General features: G+C 35.8%; 2 protein-coding genes across 2 annotated transcripts; one reads left to right on the forward strand and one right to left on the reverse strand.

Moving 5' to 3' along the window:
- Nucleotides 1-6,088: 6,088 nt before the first annotated feature.
- Nucleotides 6,089-7,446, reverse strand: LOC121725474. Its single transcript, XM_042112478.1, has 2 exons — nt 7,310-7,446; nt 6,089-6,826 (listed from the first exon to the last, which is right to left on the reverse strand). The coding sequence occupies exons 1-2, from the start codon at nt 7,334-7,336 to the stop codon at nt 6,089-6,091; spliced, it is 765 nt and encodes a 254-aa protein (XP_041968412.1). The 5' UTR covers nt 7,337-7,446.
- A 2,975-nt stretch (nt 7,447-10,421) lies between these two features.
- LOC121740263 (phenoloxidase-activating factor 2-like) lies at nt 10,422-19,661 on the forward strand. Its single transcript, XM_042132916.1, has 9 exons — nt 10,422-10,444; nt 12,392-12,513; nt 14,145-14,247; nt 14,693-14,881; nt 15,520-15,631; nt 16,228-16,333; nt 16,656-16,831; nt 19,014-19,178; nt 19,453-19,661. The coding sequence occupies exons 1-9, from the start codon at nt 10,431-10,433 to the stop codon at nt 19,621-19,623; spliced, it is 1,158 nt and encodes a 385-aa protein (XP_041988850.1). The 5' UTR covers nt 10,422-10,430; the 3' UTR covers nt 19,624-19,661.
- Nucleotides 19,662-19,751: the final 90 nt, after the last annotated feature.

Here is a 19,751-nt window from a genome sequence, read left to right on the forward strand (position 1 = left end):
TACTTTTTAGATCATATTTTTAAGAATATTGTTTTTACCTTGGAAGTCGGTTTAAATTTTTTCTAAAAAAGTAATAATTTTACTATTTTTAGTTATCTACAAGACAAGGCTTCATACGTATCTCATAATCAGATCACCACTTTTGTGAACATGGTACCAAATTCGAGCTAAACCACATAAGAGCTAAACCCTAGACAACACAAAAATAATTTTGAAAATCGGACCATAAACGGCTGAGTAATCGTTGAACATAGAAAAAAAAGATACATACAGCCGAACGTATTACCTCCTCCTTTTTGGAAGTCGGTCAAAAACGGCCTAAGCGACTCTATAAATATATTACATGATTATTCTTGCTTGATAGCGAAAAGTGGGGCATTTTGCGTCTTGTGGGGGACAGCGGGACAAACGCACAGTGGATCGAATCGACAATTTCGGGGACATAGGGACCAATTTTTGTTTTTCAAATTTTTTTTTGTGCCAATGGATAGAGCTAATTAATCTTAACAAATGTTGTTCTTTGAAATTTTTTCTTAGGGTTATTATTTAAGTAGAAAAAAACATATTTTTAAATTTCTTGTATGGAAAAAAATATATAATCCCAAATTTTTGTCAAGTCCTGATAGATCCCGCGCTCAAACCTTTTTTTTTATATATTTTGGCTACATTGCTAGTATTATGTACCATAAATGTGTGCCTAAAGTTGCCACTCTGCCAGAAATAGCCGAAGAAAATTACAAAAGATTTAATTAGTAACTAATGACTTCTTAAAATTCCTTAAACTATTCTAGGCATATTTCATGCAAAATAATTATTATGCTAGTAAAACAATACTTATAATTACTTAAAATTAGAAAAAAAAAAGAAAAATCGATTCCATGTAAATATTGTGATCGGTCATTAACTTCAAGTAACTAATCCGTTTGACAATAGTAAATAATCTTTTGTATTGTGTATTTTCTAACAATCGCTTAATGACAATGAACAGAACAACATTCAAAATAAATAGCTTAAGTAGCCTTGCATAAGGGCTTTTAATTATACCCTCATTAGCTATTATTAGTGTGGCATGGAATATAATACTATCTCGTTTTGTTTTGCTAATAGCGTAGTGTTTTAAAAATTTGCGAAGGAATTAAAAAAAAATCCAATTTTTGATACTTAAATTTTATTATTAAGTATCGAAAAAAACATAAAAAAATAGCATTAATATGGTTTTTTAACAATAAAGATTACAAATAATAATATTTTCTCCATTTAAGCGGTACATACATATTCCCTATTAATAATAAAATTGAAAAATAAAAAATAGTGAGTATACATAAAAATTACGATACCATACATACTATAATAAAAGTAATAAAATTATTTCTAAATAAATATTGCATTTAATTTACAAAACTCAAAAAGCTTGCTCACTATCAGAATGATTATCCTGTAATTCATTAACGTCAATGAACTCTATCTCAGATTCTGTCGGCAAATTTAACAGAAGCTCTTTAGCCCGTGAAGAGAGAGCTATTTTGTTATGCTTTGATAGTCTTGGTCTAAAACTTGTGATATTTGGATCTGATGATATTAAAAGATTATGTAAAATATCCTCATTTGTGGCTTTTCTACTTAATTTTCTGGAATAACTCTCTCTGAATTTCCGGAAATCTTTGTTACGAGCTTCTGCTGCTTCTTCTGACAGATTGCCGATAGGTATGGTAGCAAAATGCTGGATAATATCAGCGCCATGTATAAGCAGCTTATGTAAACTAGAAGGCATATAATACCAGGGATATAAATTTATGTAGAGTTCTGCAGTCTCTCTACAGAATAAGGAGAATTTAGAAAGGTTGACGCACTCTCCAGATGCTACAGTCTGGAGTATTACATGTAACCTTTCTATTAATTCCTTGCTTATACCAGTAATACGGGCTGCAGTGTCTGCGTCCCTGAAAAATCTTCGGGCAGTATTGCCATCATTAGTTGTTCCCTCTCCTTGTTTCACCTGGTCTATTAGTAATCCGCAATCTTCTCTAAATGCTCGCTGAATTTCGAACTTTCTAAGCTTAATTTTTTGTTGATCTTCGCCCCTGCCACTCCATTTTTTAAAATCCATACGATAGGCTGCATAAGAAAAATGGGACATTTTTTTTTTTTTTTTTTTTTTTAATTTATTTATTTAAAGTCGCTTTAAACATCGAAGGTCATTAGCGACTACAAGTAATAACAATAATACATTAAATTACAGAATAATATTCGGTTAACCTTAGAAATTTTAAAGTGTTTTCCCAATCTAACAAACAATCTTTTAATGTACTTTGAAGTTTTACACTACTTCTTTCTGGATTGAACATAGGACAATCAATAAGAAAATGTTTTACGGTCAATTCACAATCACATCTTGTGCATTTGCTCTTAGGGGTTTTAGTAATTAGGTGAATGTGTGTAGCATTACAATGTCCTATTCTTAGTCTATTTATTACCATTTCATCTCTTCTTTTGTTAAATTTATAGGTACATTTTTCGAAGATTGATTTTCTTATTTCATATAAATAACTCTTATTATTTGTAACCCAATAGCTGTTCCATAGTTTTTTAATATTTAACCGAAAAAATTTTTTAAGATCAGAAACATTAGAAGTTAACAAACTACACTGATTTAATTTCGTAGCCTCCTTAGCTTGAGCGTCTGCTTTTTCGTTCCCCGGAATGCCCTGGTGACTAGGAATCCAAATAATTTCTATAGAAAAGTTATTACTTATTAGATTTATTAGGTTTTCTTTTATAGTATTAATTAAGGGATCAATATTTTTATTATTTAATAATGCAGTTAAACACGATAGTGAATCAGAAAATATTACATAATTTCTTGAAACAGTAGGAGTAATTCTAATAATCTCCAAACATTTTAGGATAGCTATGGCCTCACAAGTTAATATAGAAGTATAATCAGGTAGTCTATATTTATAATTACAATTTTCTGAAACGACTGCACAGCCTGTTCTGTTATTAAAAATAGATCCATCAGTATAAAACATTGTATAATCTGAATATTTCTCCGTCAGTTCATAATAATAGTTCCTATAAATATAATCTGGAGTAGATTCACGAGGGTATATTTCAGCTAGATCTACATTTATTTTAAGTACATTTTTGTCCCAAGGTGGTACCTTAAAAGGAAAATGACGTGTAAATAATGGAGGTAAGTCTAATTTAATTTCGTGTAAATAGTTTTTGACCCTTAGTCTTAGGGGAACAGCAAGAGAAGGCCGTAAACTAAATTCTATGTCTGATAATAAAGCAGATTTTAAAAAGAGAGAATCTATATTATTGACAACATGCTTGGCTGCATATGTTAGGCACAGTTCCTTCCTTCTATAAGATAAAGGCATTTCGTTACACTCAACGAGAATACTATTAACAGGACTAGTACGAAAGGCTCCTAAACTTAATCTCAAACACGTATTATGAATACTATCTAAAATTTTTAAAATATTATTTGATGCTGAGTCATATAAAACTGAACCGTAATCAATCTTTTGCATAATTAAAGCTTTGTACGTATTTTTTATACACTTACTGTCAGATCCCCAATTATTTGATGATAAAATTTTTATAATATTCATTCTGTTAAAACATTCGGACTTAAGTTTTTTTATGTGTGATACCCAATTTAATCGAGAATCGAAGGTAAGACCTAAAATTTTTATTTCATTTACTTCATTAATTTTACAGTTGTTAATGAATAGGTTAACATTTTCCTTATTTTTATTTTTTGACATTACCATTAGTTCTGTTTTGGTTTCAGAAAACTTAAAGCCCGTTTCTAGACTCCATTTACTCAAATTATTTAAAGTCTCTTGTAGTATTTTTTCAACGAGTTTTAGGTTTTTTCCAGTACATAAAATTGTTAAGTCGTCTGCAAATAAATATCCTTTAACGGGTCGTTTTATAACTTCCAAGACATTATTAATTGACAACAAAAATAAAATTACACTCAAAACAGAACCCTGTGGAAGTCCATTTTCAGTGCAGAGGGGCTCAGAAAGGACATCATTTATTTTAACCCTTATAAACCTATCTGACAAAAAATTTATAACAAAAGCTAAAACGTTACCTTTTAAATTTAACTGTTGTAAAAGCAATATTACTCTGTGTTTCCAAACCATTTCGTAAGCCTTCTCCAAATCTAGGGCAATTAGTACTACTTTATTCTTATTTGCAAACGACCTAAGGATATCTTCTTCTAAAAGGCTCAGATGATCTAGGGTTGATTTAAGTTGTCTGAAACCAAACTGAAAAGATGACAAAAATTGATTACGTTCTAAGTACCATCTGATCCTATTACTAACAATTTTTTCCAAAATTTTACAAAGGTTACATGTGAGTGAAATCGGTCTGTAACTCGATGTAGTAGTAGCTAATTTACCGGGTTTTAAGATGGGTATTACAATAGCTTCTCTCCATAAATCAGGAAAAACCTGGTTAACCCAAATGTAATTGTAAATGTCTAAAAGTCTTTCAAGAGCCAATAATGGAAGTTTTTTAATCATAACATTTGATATTTTATCAGGACCAGGGCTGGAATTTCCTAATTTTTGAATAACGAGCTTAAGTTCCTCTAAGGTAATTTTATTGTTAATAGTATTTTCATTATTTAGCTTATCAAAACCTGAACAGCTATCTTCTTTTTCTTTTTTATAACATAAAAACTCTTGTCTATAATTGTTTGAGCTTGAATTTGCAGCAAAAGCTCTAACCAATAACTCTGAATTAAGTTTAGGATTACCACAAAGCTTTCCTTCGTTATTTTTTAAAATTATTTCTGTTTTATTCTTCTTTTTACCATTTATAGAATTAATTCTCTGCCACACAGTTCCTATCTGTGTTTGACTATTTATTGATGAAAAAAATTTTTGCCAATTAACTTTTATACTTTCTTTGAAAATTCTTCTAGTCTTAGATCTTACTTTACGATATTCTATCTTCAATATTTCTTCCCTACGTTTATCCTCTTCATTATATTCTTCCAAAATTTGTTTATTTAAATTAACTTTTTTTATTTTTATATATTTTCTGTAAGCTCTTTTTGTATCTTTCAGTAACTTAGAACACTCATCGTTCCACCATGGTACCTGATTATTTCTTAGCTTACCACTTGTCCTAGGTATGTTTAATTCAGCGGAGTTAAAAATGATGTCGTTGAATTCCTTTAAAGTTTTATTGATGCAAACACATGACGTAATATTTAATTTTTCTAATTGTTTTATATGGTTTTCGATGTCATCATGGAATTTTAACCAATTAGCGTTTGAATATTTCCAATGCTTAGAACCTAATGCACGATCAGGATTTAATTCAACTTCTGCAGATATAACAATAGGATAATGGTCACTGTCATAAAGGTAGTCCAATGCATTCCAATCAAAATAAGTTGATATATTTTGAGAAGCAAAAGATAAATCAATATTACTTGTGTGGCCATTACTAGAATTAAAATGTGTGGGTTGGTTTTTATTTAAAAGGATCAAAGTATCACTTAAATCTAACCATTCTGCTATTATTTTTCCTCTTTGATCGCAACGATTAGAGCCCCAATAAAAATGGTGTCCATTGAAGTCACCTAATAGAAGAAAAGGTGTTGGAAGCTGATTAAGTAAATTGTCCAATACTAGATGGTTAATAGAACAGCTATTAGGTATGTACACGTTACAAATAGTAATCTCTAAAGGGAATTTTATTCTTATCACTACAACTTCGAGGCAGCTATTAATACAAATAACTTCAGGTAACAAATGGGGCTTAACATATGTGGCTACACCACCACTAGCAATACTGCTGTTATTTCGGTTTTTATAGAAACATTCATAATTTTTTAATTTAGCAAAATAATTATTTTTAAAATTAGTTTCTTGTATGCAAAAGCATAAAGGATCGACATCATTCAAAAGTAGTTTTATGCTTTCAAATCTTACATGAAAACCATTTACATTCCACTGCAAAATTCGCATTATGTTTATAAGCTTACCAATATATGTATATGGAATTATGTATTTTAATATTACAACTTATATAAATAATATATACCAAAAGGAAATCACTTATCTTTCATTAAACTAAGCTCTTGTAGTTTTCTCGTTAGTCTCGAACATCGGTTTTTTAAATTCCTACTAAGTTTCGGATGAATGAATAGGCACATTGTAACTAACTCAGCGGTGTTTTCAGTATAATCTTGTAAAATTTCTTGTATATTCTGTTTGTTGCGCGTTTCGTCAAGGAGTTTTCTAAATCGGTCTAATGTTAAGGGGAAGTGTGGTAAGGCATCTTCATTTTCTAATTCCTTGATTTCAATTTTAATATCCGTCCAAACCTGTTCTTCCGATCTGTTATCTAGTGTTTTCTTCTTCTTCTTTAGGTTTTTCTTACTAGGTATTTCTTCTTCTAATGAAAAATTACTATCGGTGTCATTAGTATAATCACTCGATGGTACGATTTCTTCCATAACAAGGTCAGTGGTTTGATTTAAATCAGAATGAGAAGGTTCTGATGTCGTAGAAGAACGGATTCTTTTAATACCCTTGCTGGTTTCAAAATCTTTAGACGGTAAATTAGTATTGTCTGCCTGCGACAGAACTTTTGAATTTGAAGACTCTTCTAAAATATAGTTGGGGTTTTCGGTAGGTCCTAGTGTGACATCACTAGTGTTTTTAGGAGTAGATAATATGTGGTTACCTTGAGGACAGTTTTTAGCCAAGTGTCCCATAGTATTACAAACGAAACATTTCATCGACTCGTTTGATACATATATCCAGTAATTGGTGTCTTCGTACTGGATCTGTAATGATTCCGGCAGTCTTTTTTCGTCCTCGGGGGAAACGTACAATTGTCGCCTAAAACTCATTATATGCGAGAAGCCAGGGTCCGGTATACCTACTTTCATAAAAGTAATCGGGCTTAAGATTTTAATGTTAATATCGTTAAATTTTTCTATCAAAACCTCGTTGGGAATGATCGGGCAAACATTCGATAAAACAATCCTTTTGTTTCTTGAAATCAATGGGCGAATCTCTAATAAATAATCTTTAACTTTTATTGTCTTAATTACATCAACTAGCTCATTTACAGTTTCTTTGGAATCCATGTAAACACAAATTCTTGAGTTAGCAATCCGGGAAATAAATCGAATATTCGTCGACTTTGTTACAGTTGAGAGTGCCATTAAATAATCTCTTAGCATCAATCCGTCAATCGAATCTATTACGATGGCTTGGTCTTTCTTGGGGTACATTATTCTGGAGGTAACGTTGGCATAACTTACAGTGGGGGTACTCGACATCTTCTCCATCACAAATAAGGTGCTCCTGCAGGCAGGAGCACCCGCGATAATGTTAGTTAGGTAGTTACGATAACTAGTAGGCGAGCCTTGCGTACGTCGGTGTGCGATAACGCGTGGACCGAGCGCGGTGGTCGCGAGGTAACTGAAAATGGGACATTATTAATATTGAAAATAAATATTTCGTAAAAGAACAATGACTTGCGGCTGTAAAGTAATTAATAGCTAAGGTATGATAAATAAGAATAATTATTGTTACCTATGTGAAGAAGGCACTCTACACCTTATCCAGCAGTGTAAAGATGATAGTCCGTACTGGTGAATTTCTTCATTCTTGTGTTTTTGGTCAAGCAGTTCAATATTGTTCATTTCCGATGGCTTTGCTTTGCAAATATCGCAAACGGCTGTCGACGTCTCTGATAAATATAACGTTATCTTTCCGTCAATCATCGTCAAAAGTAACTGGTGAGACACTTCAATTTGATTCAGTTTTGATGGCTGAAGCGCTTTTATTTCTTCTGTTATTCTGTTTTTAATTGACATAACAGTGGACTGGGTTTCTTTCGTAAATTGAAACATTAATGGACGACAGTAAAACGTGGACGATGGTCTTTCGTTTTCCCAAACAATAGTTCCATCGGATTGTTGTAGCCTAACTGGTACTAGACTGGCCATAAAAATACTGGAGTCTTCAAATTCTTTGTTTACTTTTTGCTTGTACACACTTTGACCAGAAGCTCCGTCAAAACCCCATTTACTTACAAGCTCTAAATTTATTGTTGCGTCCAAATCCATGGATATTGCATCCAAAAGTCTTGATACAGTCAAGTTGAGTAAAGCTTGCAGTTTAATTGAAGCCCCGTCCTCAGTAATACATAAATCTTTTTTATCTGGATAACAATTCAATTTAGCTTGTTGCAATTTGTAGTACGATGGATATAACTCTGAACCATTTTCACTCGCAGACTCTCTTAAGTTTATATATTGCCACTTTGATAACTTTAGCGAAACTAATAAAGCTAGTGCCTTATCAGGTGAATACGTATCACTCTTAACCTTATCGTTGTTTAAGCATGCCTTGACTTTATTTAAATCTTCTGGATGATTGAGTAAATGGTTCATTATTTTTGAAATATCTTCGTTTCCACTATTTTTTAAACTCCTTGTTGATATGGCAGACATTTCTTCCGGAGAAAATGAAAGATTTTTATTTATTTCATCTAAACGTCTCCGTTTTTGTCGATCACATAAATCTTCAAAAGGTTTCCTCGGAGTAAACGTAGATGTGGAAGCGTCTGAAGTAGAAAGTGCTGGTGGTAGATTCTCAGTATTATCATAAACCTCGAGTTCTATTGGTTCAGTATTGATAACATCAAAATTGATTTCTTGGGGCCAATTTATTGACGATTCTAACCAATCGCCATTTTTTTTAATAAATTTAGCTAATGTTCGGTTGCATTTTTCCCATCTGGCACATATATTAGAACAAAAACGCGTACAGAACTTTCTAAGCACGGCACTATTCTCTTCAGTCACATTTATTTTCGATTGTAGAAAATCAAATAGTTTTTTACTATCTGACAAACTTTTCAATTGGTCTCTTAATACCATAAATAAATCTATACTATTCACAAGACCGTCCATTATACCAAAATAAAGAAAATTAAACACTGTGAAAATACGATGTATGTAGTAGCACGTTTAAACAATAACTAATTTTGAAATATCAATTACGATCCTTTTATAATTTTCCACACCTAACAAAGATAATTATAACTATTAATGATTGGCTAATGAGGGTATAAGCCCTTATGCAATTACTTAAGCTCTTTATTTTGAATGTTGTTCGATTCATTATCATTAGGTAAGCGATTGTTAGAAAATACACAATTCAAATTAATTACGAATTCGGCAACCCGGGCTTCCAAAAAAAACCAGAAATTATCTAAGAAATTTATTAAACTAACTTATATTTCATTTACAATAATTGTTCCGCGATCGATCCTAGACCGGAATGGAATGACAATTTTTGATAGAACATGAATAATTACGAAAACGCGGTTATGCTGAAACTGCTGATGTGTTACCTCGAAGGCGATGGCGTTGACCGGGCACGTGCGGCTGCATCAGCATTCTCCTTTAGGGGTCCGTGCGTTATTCCTCCACCCCCAGAGAAGCAACTATTTGAGGACTTTGAGCGAGAAAGTTGCTGGCAGAGATTCTTGATTCTTTACAGGAACTGCGTAGACTGGTTGATCAGCTTGGCTGGTTGGAGTGACACCCTCGTTTAGACCACTGTCCTTTTGTCGACGCAAGCGGCGACGTCGGATGATAAGAATAAGGGAAATTGTAACTATACCAAATACTAACGTGTATAGGGGCAACGTTGTATGGTACAGTGAAGAAGATATTTGATTTAGTTGGACAGGGTTCTGTAGAATTAATTGTTCTTCCAGGTTATGTAGATTCTTCAGGTCGAAAGAATTGAGGGTCATATGGGGAATCGATATTTCTAGTTTTTTTTTTCTAATTTTAAGTAATTATAAGTATTGTTTTACTAGCATAATAATTATTTTGCATGAAATATGCCTAGAATAGTTTAAGGAATTTTAAGAAGTCATTAGTTACTAATTAAATCTTTTGTAATTTTCTTCGGCTATTTCTGGCAGAGTGGCAACTTTAGGCACACATTTATGGTACATAATACTAGCAATGTAGCCAAAATATATAAAAAAAAAGGTTTGAGCGCGGGATCTATCAGGACTTGATAAAAATTTGGGATTATATATTTTTTTCCATACAAGAAATTTAAAAATATGTTTTTTTCTACTTAAATAATAACCCTAAGAAAAAATTGCAAAGAATAACATTTGTTAAGATTAATTAGCTCTATCCATTGGCACAAAAAAAAAATTAAAAACAAAAATTGGTCCCTATGTCCCCGAAATTGTCGATTCGATCCACTGTGAAACGGCCTGAAAGCGGGACTGTCCCACCGAAATCGGGACGGATGGTCACATTATTTATAACTAGTTATGTTTTCCTCATGACATCTTGTGGTGCTGACCGCAGTCTCGGTTCGGAACCGGTACAACACGCTGCCCCAATGGCCGTTCTACAGTAAGCTACTTTGCTATAATATTAATATTATCATAAATAATCATCAATAACATTATAAATTACAATTTTATCAGCTAATTCTATGGATCATCGCAGTGGCATAAGGTTAAATTCTAAAGCGTTGATATTATTTATTTGTTTCTCGTATTTATAAAAAGATAAAACCGGAGTCAATAAATTTTTATGATTTAAACGTTATTCGAGGTCTGTTTTACAGATTATTATTAATGTTTATTGCACATTTGTCTCGAAAGATTTTTTAATAATTTTTGATTCATTTAGATACCTACTGTTGGCGCTTTTTTTTGTTTAAATTAGTTATTTTTAGATACTGCAATTATAATAATTAAAACATGTTTTTTTGTAAGGTTAAGGATTCCGTTGTTCTGAAAATACTATACTAAATGTGTAAAATACTCGTGTCGCTGTGTTTCTTGGTTTCTTGCCAAACACAGCCAGGGCAAATAGTAGAGGAGTAATAATATACAAAAAAATATGAATAATGAGAACTATCGAAGAGTAACAAGTCAAAAATATATTAGGTTGGGGAAAAAGTTTCTTCGCATTTTATATAAAAATCAAATGGTTTTTTTTATTCTTAAAGTTTATTTACAATTGACTAAAGTATTATTATACTTAGGTGCCATTTTGTTCGATAACTTTTGCCGTCTTGTTGGTAGGGAGTAGGGACATGATCCCATTGCTATAAAAATTTTGGGGCTTCTGATGAAAAAACTGCAACAAGTGGTTTTGGCAGTCCTCTTGTGATGTCAACCTGACACTGCCTAAGGAATTCTGTAGCGACCGAAACAGGTGGAAATCTGAAGATGCAAGGTCAGGACGGCGGATGCATTGACACATCCCAGCCAAACTCCCGTAATTTTTACTGAGTGGCTAAATATGTGTGAGGTCTAGCGTTATCATGGTGAAAAACCACACCCCCTTCTGTTGATTAATTCCGGCCGCTTTCTCTTAACTTCTTGCTTTAATCTCATCAGTTGTTCGCAGTACAGTTCAGAATCGATGGTCCTGCCTGGCGGTAACAGCTCATAATGAATAATGCCCTTCCAATCCCACCACACACACATCATCACCTTGTTACGAGTTAACCCGGGTTTCGCCACAGTCTGTGAAGCCTGACCGGCCTTTGACCACGTTCTTTTTCATACGTTCTTGTCGTACGTGATCCACTTTTCATCACCAGTTATCAGCTTCTTCAAAAATGGTTCGGTTTCATTACGTCGTAATAAAGAATCACCAATGAGTACACGGTTCATTAGGTTTCTTTCAGTGAGCTATTGAGGCATCCAAGTATCGAGCTTTTTAAAAAAAGCTGGGTACACAAAAAAGCAGGACCATCGATTTTGAACTGTACTGCGAACAACTGATTAGATTAAAGCAAGAAGTTGTGCGAAAGCGGCCGGAATTAATAATGGGGATTGATGGTCTTCAATTATTATTAAATAAAAATAAAAAAATAAAAAAAATCTTTATTCCAATTTTTAACATTACACAACCACAATAAACAAAAAATACAAAAGAAAAAAAAAGTGTACATAAGAGAATGAGAAAAAAAAAGAAAGCACTATCCTAAAATAAAAGTAACAAAAATTGCATATTTAAACAACATAATATTTATGGCAGTGCAATGCCAAAAAATAAGGAAAAGGGGACCGCTCAGGTTTTGACAGCGACAGTCGCCGCTGTCCCTGGTCTTCCGCGAACCCCTACCCCCATAAATCGAGTTACGGAAAAGAAATAAAATAGTTTAAATACAAAAGGTCGATATTATATATAACATACAAGAACCTTAAGGTATTTGTTACAATATTGACATGGTGTAGGGAAATGTTTATGAATAATGTTAATTATCATAAAAATGATTATTAGGTAATTTGCGTCGACTCTACGTAAAGTTTTAAAGATTTGATCAAATATGAATTTCAGATTAGCCCTCGTGGGCCTCCTGTGTGCTGCCGTGAGCTGCCAGGAGCCTAAATCCCTCAGGTGGGTGATGCAGCAGGTCGCGAGCGAGACCAAGAACAAGTTCAACGATGACCAGAAATATGGTAAATCAGGGCCGGATTTATATTTTTTATGAGTATAGGCCACTTTAATTTTGCTGCCCATATGTACGAACTCTGCCGCCATCCCAGGACGCTGCCGCCCACCCTAGGACGCCATAGGAAGCTACCGCCTATAGGACATGACTAATATGCCTATACATAAATCATGAGTTGTGGTAAACACTGTCAGATTTTCGACGTATTAATAGCGCTAACGTTATAACGGGCTGCTTTAGGGTTCCGTAGTCTACAAGGAACCCTTAAAATTTCGGTCTGTCCGTCCGTCTGTACGTCTGTCCGTCTGTCTGTCCGTCTGTCCATCTGTCCATCTGTCCGTCTGTCTGTCCGCGATTTTGCTTAGAGACTATAAATAGCAAAGCTGTAATTTGGCATGAATACATGTAAGTATATTAATGATGCCGACAAAATGGTACATAAAATCTTAAAAAAATATTTTTATGGTACTTCCCCTACCTACACATGAGGCGGGGGATGATTTTTTTTCTCGCATCATCATGGGGTGTTGTTGGATAGGTTTTTTTAAAATATTATAAGTATTTATACTTAGATCATTTTTCCGATTTAGGGATCCATTTGTGAACGATTAAGTTTTAAACTGGAAAAAAATCGTTAAGAGTCCAGTGTCCCCCCCCCCCCCCCCCCCCCCATTCTACCAGCTAAACGGTTGCTTCTGGAAATGTGAAAAAATTCACGGGAGTAGGAACTATGCTGAATTTAAAAGGAAAGCTACGGACAGACGGACAGACCGAAACTATAAGGGTTCCTTGTTGACTTCGGAACCCTAAAAAGGAGGAGGTTCCATGTTTGTAGATTATCCCCCTTACTAATAAAAAATAAATAAATAAATAAAATGTCTTTATTTCAGGCATAATTAATGTACCCATACAGATTATATAAAATATTATGTAAAAATAAAATAATGTTGACACTGTAAAGGGGTGTCCAGTCATAAAATCACTTCTTGTTCTGGTTCATGTGAACAGAGATCCACCGCACGTACATTAGATTATTGTAGTAGTCGTCAGAGATAGCCGCGAGTATCCTATTGCCAGAGCTGCGCAGTCTCTGCCGAAATGCAGCCACCCGAGATCTAATGATAGCAAAAAAGTCAGGGACTCCCGCCTCCGCACACATACCCGAAGCACTGCAGCTTCGCGGGAGCCGCATAAGAGTTCGGTATGCATCATTATACTGAACTCTTATACGGCTCATCGTCTTTTGTTTAAACGTTATCCACAGCTGGCAGGTGTACATGCTAAGGCAATACGCCTTAAAAAGTGTGGTTTTAACGTCCCTGCTGCAGTTGGCAAAACGTCGAGCGATCATGTTAGCTCTGACGGTAAGAGCCCTGCGCTCTCGCTCAATGTCAGCATCATCCTCCAGCCGGTCAGTCAGCAGGTGATCTAGATACCGGAACTAAACGTTGTATAAGCTTTGAATAGTTATACAGTGTTTTGTTCCTGTCACACAAGTGACATTTTTAGTTGGATTGAAGAAAACAAAACACTGTATAACTATTCAAAGCTTAAACAGCGTTTATTAGTAAGGGGGTATATGTCCAACGATTACTCCGCCGTTTATATACTGATTTTCTGTTTTTTTCTAATTGACAGATTGCACGACCTCTGAAGGCAAGAACGGGTTCTGCGTGAAGAAGGCGCAGTGCGACACTCCCACACAGAACGTCATAGACCCAACTACGGTCTTCACTTACAGGTATGTTCAGCTTATGGCGGATTATTGATTGATTGTAATTCAGTAGCCCAATTATCAGGGATCATAGGCAATTAGAATTTTGTAACCTAGATGATGTTGATGATGTTTCTGATATAGATATCAGAAACATAATCATTATTAGTAATAAAAAACGATTTAGGCTTGATGCCCAAAAAAGAGTGGGATTTTTCCAAAACAAAAATGGTAGTATAGAATATGATGATCCCAATTTTTTTCCCTTAGGTTTTGTTTCTTTGATAGACGTGACACCTTCACCTCGTGCATACGTATAGCCAGGGTTATCTCCCAACTGTTGGAAACCCTTTATAAATGAGATTTAAGCAGTCGCCATTCGTATGTCCCAGTAACTGAATAGTTAGTACTACGTAAGTTACATTCATTGGTACTTACTTAGTTTGTAACATGTTCGTAATGAAATCTACAGGGGTAAAGAATGCCACTTCCTGGAGGAATGCTGCGAGAAGAGCAAGGTGATCACGAAGACTCCCCCAGGGCCCTACAAGCCGCCAGCGCTCTGCGGCATTAGCAACCCTGGAGCCCTGTCCTTCAGAGAGACAACCGACCAGAACTTCTCTGATTTCGCCGACTTCCCCTGGATGGTCGCCATACTCAAGTGAGTTTTGTCAAAAATACTTTCATAAATTTCGGCAGTTTGCAACGGGCTGCCTCTATCGATTTTTTTAAATGAAATAAGGGGGCAAACGAGCAAACGGGTCAAAGCAACTTCCGTCGCCCATAGACACTCGCAGCATCAGAAGTGCTGCAAGTGCGTTGCCGGCCTTTTAAGAGGGAATAGGGTAATAGGGGAGGATAGAGAAGGGAAGGGTATAGGGGAGGGTAGGGAAAGGAATAGGGTAGGGGACTGGGCCTCCGGTAAACTCACTCACTCGGCGAAGCACAGTGCAAGCGCTGTTTCACGCCGGCTTTCTGTGAGAACTTGGTATTTCTCCGGTCGAGCCGGCCCATTCGTGCCGAAGCATGGCTCTCCCACGTATAAAATCCTCATATCGGGCAGCATACTAAATCCATTCATTGTTTTTCTACTAGCACTGACGACGCAGGCATACTTCACCTGGGTAGGTGAAGTAGATTGTAGCGGACCAAACGATGTCCAATCTTAAATCGCCCAATTTAATTTTCTAAAGTCGGCGCGACATACATGAGTACTAAAATGTCATCGTCATAACTCAGAGAGAATGGCTAATAGCTTATCAGAAATGTGATCGTGTCACGTGTGTTCCTCATTTCCAGAACGGGTAAGACCGATTGGGACAACGAGGACTACATCGGCGGCGGCAGCATCATCAGTCCCTCTGTGGTCATCACCGCAGCCCACAAAATCGACGACTACAACCCCGGACAGGTAACATTACTAATGCCAGTTTTCACCAACCGTCTCCTAACGCTGAGTGATCCCTACTCCCTAGCAGTCTTTTAGCGGGCCCTAGACGAGCAATTTTATTGCGTAATATTATTGAACGTCTAGGAGTATTGAACATCGTGCGCCTTCAATCTAATTATCAAATAAACTATTCAATAAAGTTGAAGCGTTATATTGCACATTACAATAATTGATCGTCTAAGGGCCGGCTTAGGATCATCTATCTCTCAAAGCAAACATGTTTTTGAAAAAAAATGTTTTACAAAAGTTCTTACGCCCTGGACGTAGGTGATACGCAAACATATTTTATGAAATCTTGATGCATTTATGTACCCTCGCCGCTAGATGCCTAAGCGTTAGGAGGCAGTCGGTGAAAACAAACAGCCATGTCTTGTTTTTTTGTTTTTATTTGAGATTTTTTTACTTTTTTATTTTTAACATTATGACGCACTTGTTTTGGAACCTTCGATAAGTCATAAGTATATCGATACAAGATTGTGCGTCCTATGTTAATTTTTTCTCACATTTACATCTCTTTCATCTAATTTACTGATGTAAATCCTATCTTGTTATTTCAGATAAAATGCAGAGCTGGAGAGTGGGACACGCAAGTCACGAAGGAGGTTCTCCCTCACCAAGACAGACTTGTGAAGAAAATTGTCCTTCATCCCGAATTCTTGAAACGTATGTCTTGCAAGTATTTAGCTTAGCTCCTTTTTTATAATATAATATCACATTGTAGCTCATACATTAAATTTTGTTTTACCCTCGACCCATATTAAAATCGGTATCGATGGACTCAAAAAATGAGGAGGTTTCTCATTTCGACGATTTTATATTTATATGCGGATAACTTCATCATTTACTAAAAGAAACTTAATCATTGACTAAAAGATTTTGAAGACTCTTCTCTTGGAAAGATTTTCCAAAGGTGGTCCTACGATAAGGAGATACTGTTTAAAGTAGATTTTTGTTGAACATTCTAATAACCATCATGATTTTGCAGTCCATGCGCACAACGACGTGGCGCTGCTGATCCTCAGCGAGCCCTTCACCCTGGCCCCGCACGTGGGCGTCGCCTGCCTGGGCCGCATCATGCCGCCCGCGGGCACCGAGTGCTACAGCATGGGCTGGGGCGCCCACATAAAAAAAAACACCAGCTACTCTGGAATTCTTAAGAAGGTGCTTTTCTTTTTCAACTTTTTTTTACTTTTCCTAGAGATATTTCTAGGAGAAGTCAAAACTGTTAACTGCAGTTTGCTTTTAATGAGTTAGGGATTTTATCGCGAAGCACTTTTCTCGTTCCCAACTTTTCGCCTGATTTTCAGCCGTGGTTACGGGTGGTCTGAACTGAAAGTCTTAGAGATTCCTAGAATCATAAGATTTTCCCCAGACCGGCTTAAAGTTATCGTTGATTAAATTTTAAGTTATCTTAAGACTTACATTAACTTAACGAGTATGTCATCAACGCAATCAGTTGCTTTGAGAATATTCATAATTTCGCAGTATTGTGAATATCTGGTACGATACGATAGATTTAGAAGCATCGTGGCATCGCTTCGGTAGCTCTACTGTAGGAATAGACCAATCCCTGGCGCCAGGGGCGGATCTACTATAAGGCTTTTTGGGCTGCAGCCCAGGGCCCCGCGAATACAGAGGGCCCCCAACCGAACTGAAACCAATAGACGATATTGTCAATAATAAAAATTATCCAGAATTAAAAAAAATCCGATCATAAGGTTGGCGCATTGTCCAAATGCCGTAGACGAACATATAAGGAATGAGTGCATTCAGTTAAAATACTACTTACTGCAGTATAAGACAGAGTCTTACACCTCTTGCAGTGAAATTTTTTGGATAATTTATGAAAAGAAACTTGTTGATGTTTTCCCAAACTGCTATACCATCTTAAAGATTTTTCAACGATGCCGACCACTAGCTGTGAATCAGAGCCATAGAGAAATATAATACACGGGGAGCAGAGCGTTCTTTCTCCGATGTCGTATATACTATATAGAAAATAAATACAGGACCACAATGTCATCATTAATTATCAGTTCTTTCGATAAATTTCGATTTAACAAAAGACCTACAGTGCGATGACCAAATAAAAGAATTTACAGTTTGTTAGTTGAACGCGCTAATCTCAGAAACTACTGGTCCGATTTGAAAAATTCTTTCAGTGTTAGATAGGCCGTTTATCGAGAAAGGGTAAAGGCTATATTTTATCACGCTAAGACTAATAGGAGCGAAGAAATAGAGGAAAATGTGGAAAAAACGGGGAGAAATTATTTGACAGGGCTTATTTGAACGCGCTAATCTCAAGAACTACTGGTCCGTTCTTATATGTGCCAAATAACAGAAAAATTCCTCCAGTAGTTCGTGAAATTTTTTTTTTGAGAATTTTTCAAATCTGACCAGTAGTTCCTGAGATTAGCGCGTTCAAATAAGCCTTTTCAAAAGGAAAATGTTGAAAAAACGGGAGGAAATTATTTGAAAGGGCTTATTATAAAATTATTTGATTTCCTCCCGTTTTTTTCAACATTTTCCTCTATTTCTTCGCTCCTATTAGTCGTAGCGTGATAAAATATAGCCCATAGCCTTTTTCGATAAATGGACTATCTAACACTGAAATAATTTTTCAAATCAAACCAGTAGTTCCTGAGATTAGCGCGTTCAAATTAGCCCTTTCAAATATATTTCCTCCCGTTTTTTTTTTCCACATTTTCCTCTATTTCTTCGCTCCTATTAGTCTTAGCGATAGCGTGATAAAGTATAGCCTATAGCCTTCCTCGATAAATGGGCTATCTAACACTGAAAGATTTTTTTAAATCGGACCATTAGTTCCAGAGATTAGCGCGTTCAAACAAACAAACTAAATAACAAACTCTTCCGCTTTATAATATTATTAGCATAGAATATACCTACATCACTACAGAAAACAGTTTCTTGTCAAAATAGCAATTAGTTGAGTAATTAGGTAGGGCCCCTAAGCAGTATTAGCCCAGGGCCCCACAAATTCAAGATCCGCCCCTGCCTGGCGCTCTGACTAAATAATTGAAGACGTGAGTGGAACAATCGAACAAGTAACATTTCGCAACATACGGACAATAACTCATTTTGCCCTAATTATTTTAATAAAACTTGTGATTTATCTACTTCATAACAGGGAAGTTTTTTCATGTTAGTTACCCTATTCATCCACTCATGACTCACGTCTTGAATAATTATGAATAGCAATGGCTCAGTCTGGCGCAAATGGTCCTAGTTGTATCTTAACATGATATTATAAAGTCACAAACACAAGAATGTGTTCTTTTTCGATCAGAATTCATTAACAATACAATACGTATGTTGTTTTCAGATTCTCCTAAAGCTAGTCCGTGACAAGCAGTGCGAGATCAACCTGAAGAACACGAAGCTCGGCTCCACGTACACCCTGCACAACTCGCTGACCTGCGCCGGCGGCGAGGAGGGCGTGGACACGTGTGTCGGTGACGGAGGGTCACCGCTTGTCTGTCCTCTGCCGGTAGGTTTCACTACTTCTTGTAACGGTAATGCTTAGTACTGACATACGGTTTGGCTCGATAGTTTAACTCCAAATCGAGCAATAACCACCGTGTGGACCGCCAAAACTGACAGCTCGAACGCTCGCTTCGAGCCGGCTCGATGGAATTAAATATGTCAAATATGTCATTTCCTTCGATTTGGAGTAAAACTATCGAGCAAAACCGTATGTGAGTACTTAGCATAACGGTTTATTTAAATATTATTAATTTTGACTACCTTTTCGTTTTTTCCAGGATCCGTCTCGGAAGTCAACCAGGTATGCGGTGTACGGCATGGTGGCTTACGGCGTGGGCTGCGGCGAGAAGGACGTGCCTGGAGTGTACGTGGACATCCCCCAAGTGTACCAGTGGGTGAAGGATCAGATGGTCGCCGAAGGGCTACCGAATACCCAGTTCGATTATTGAAGTCAGCAGAATGAATAAATACTCAGAATTTAGTTATATTTTTTGTTGTTTCTGAATTTCTCAATGCCAATTTGTAAGGTCCGTCATACAGTTAATGCCACTTTTTCGGATTGGCAACAGTAACCTGC

The sequence above is a fragment of the Aricia agestis genome, chromosome 3, assembly GCF_905147365.1.
Source record: "Aricia agestis chromosome 3, ilAriAges1.1, whole genome shotgun sequence".
NCBI classification, from domain to species: Eukaryota; Metazoa; Arthropoda; class Insecta; order Lepidoptera; family Lycaenidae; genus Aricia; species Aricia agestis.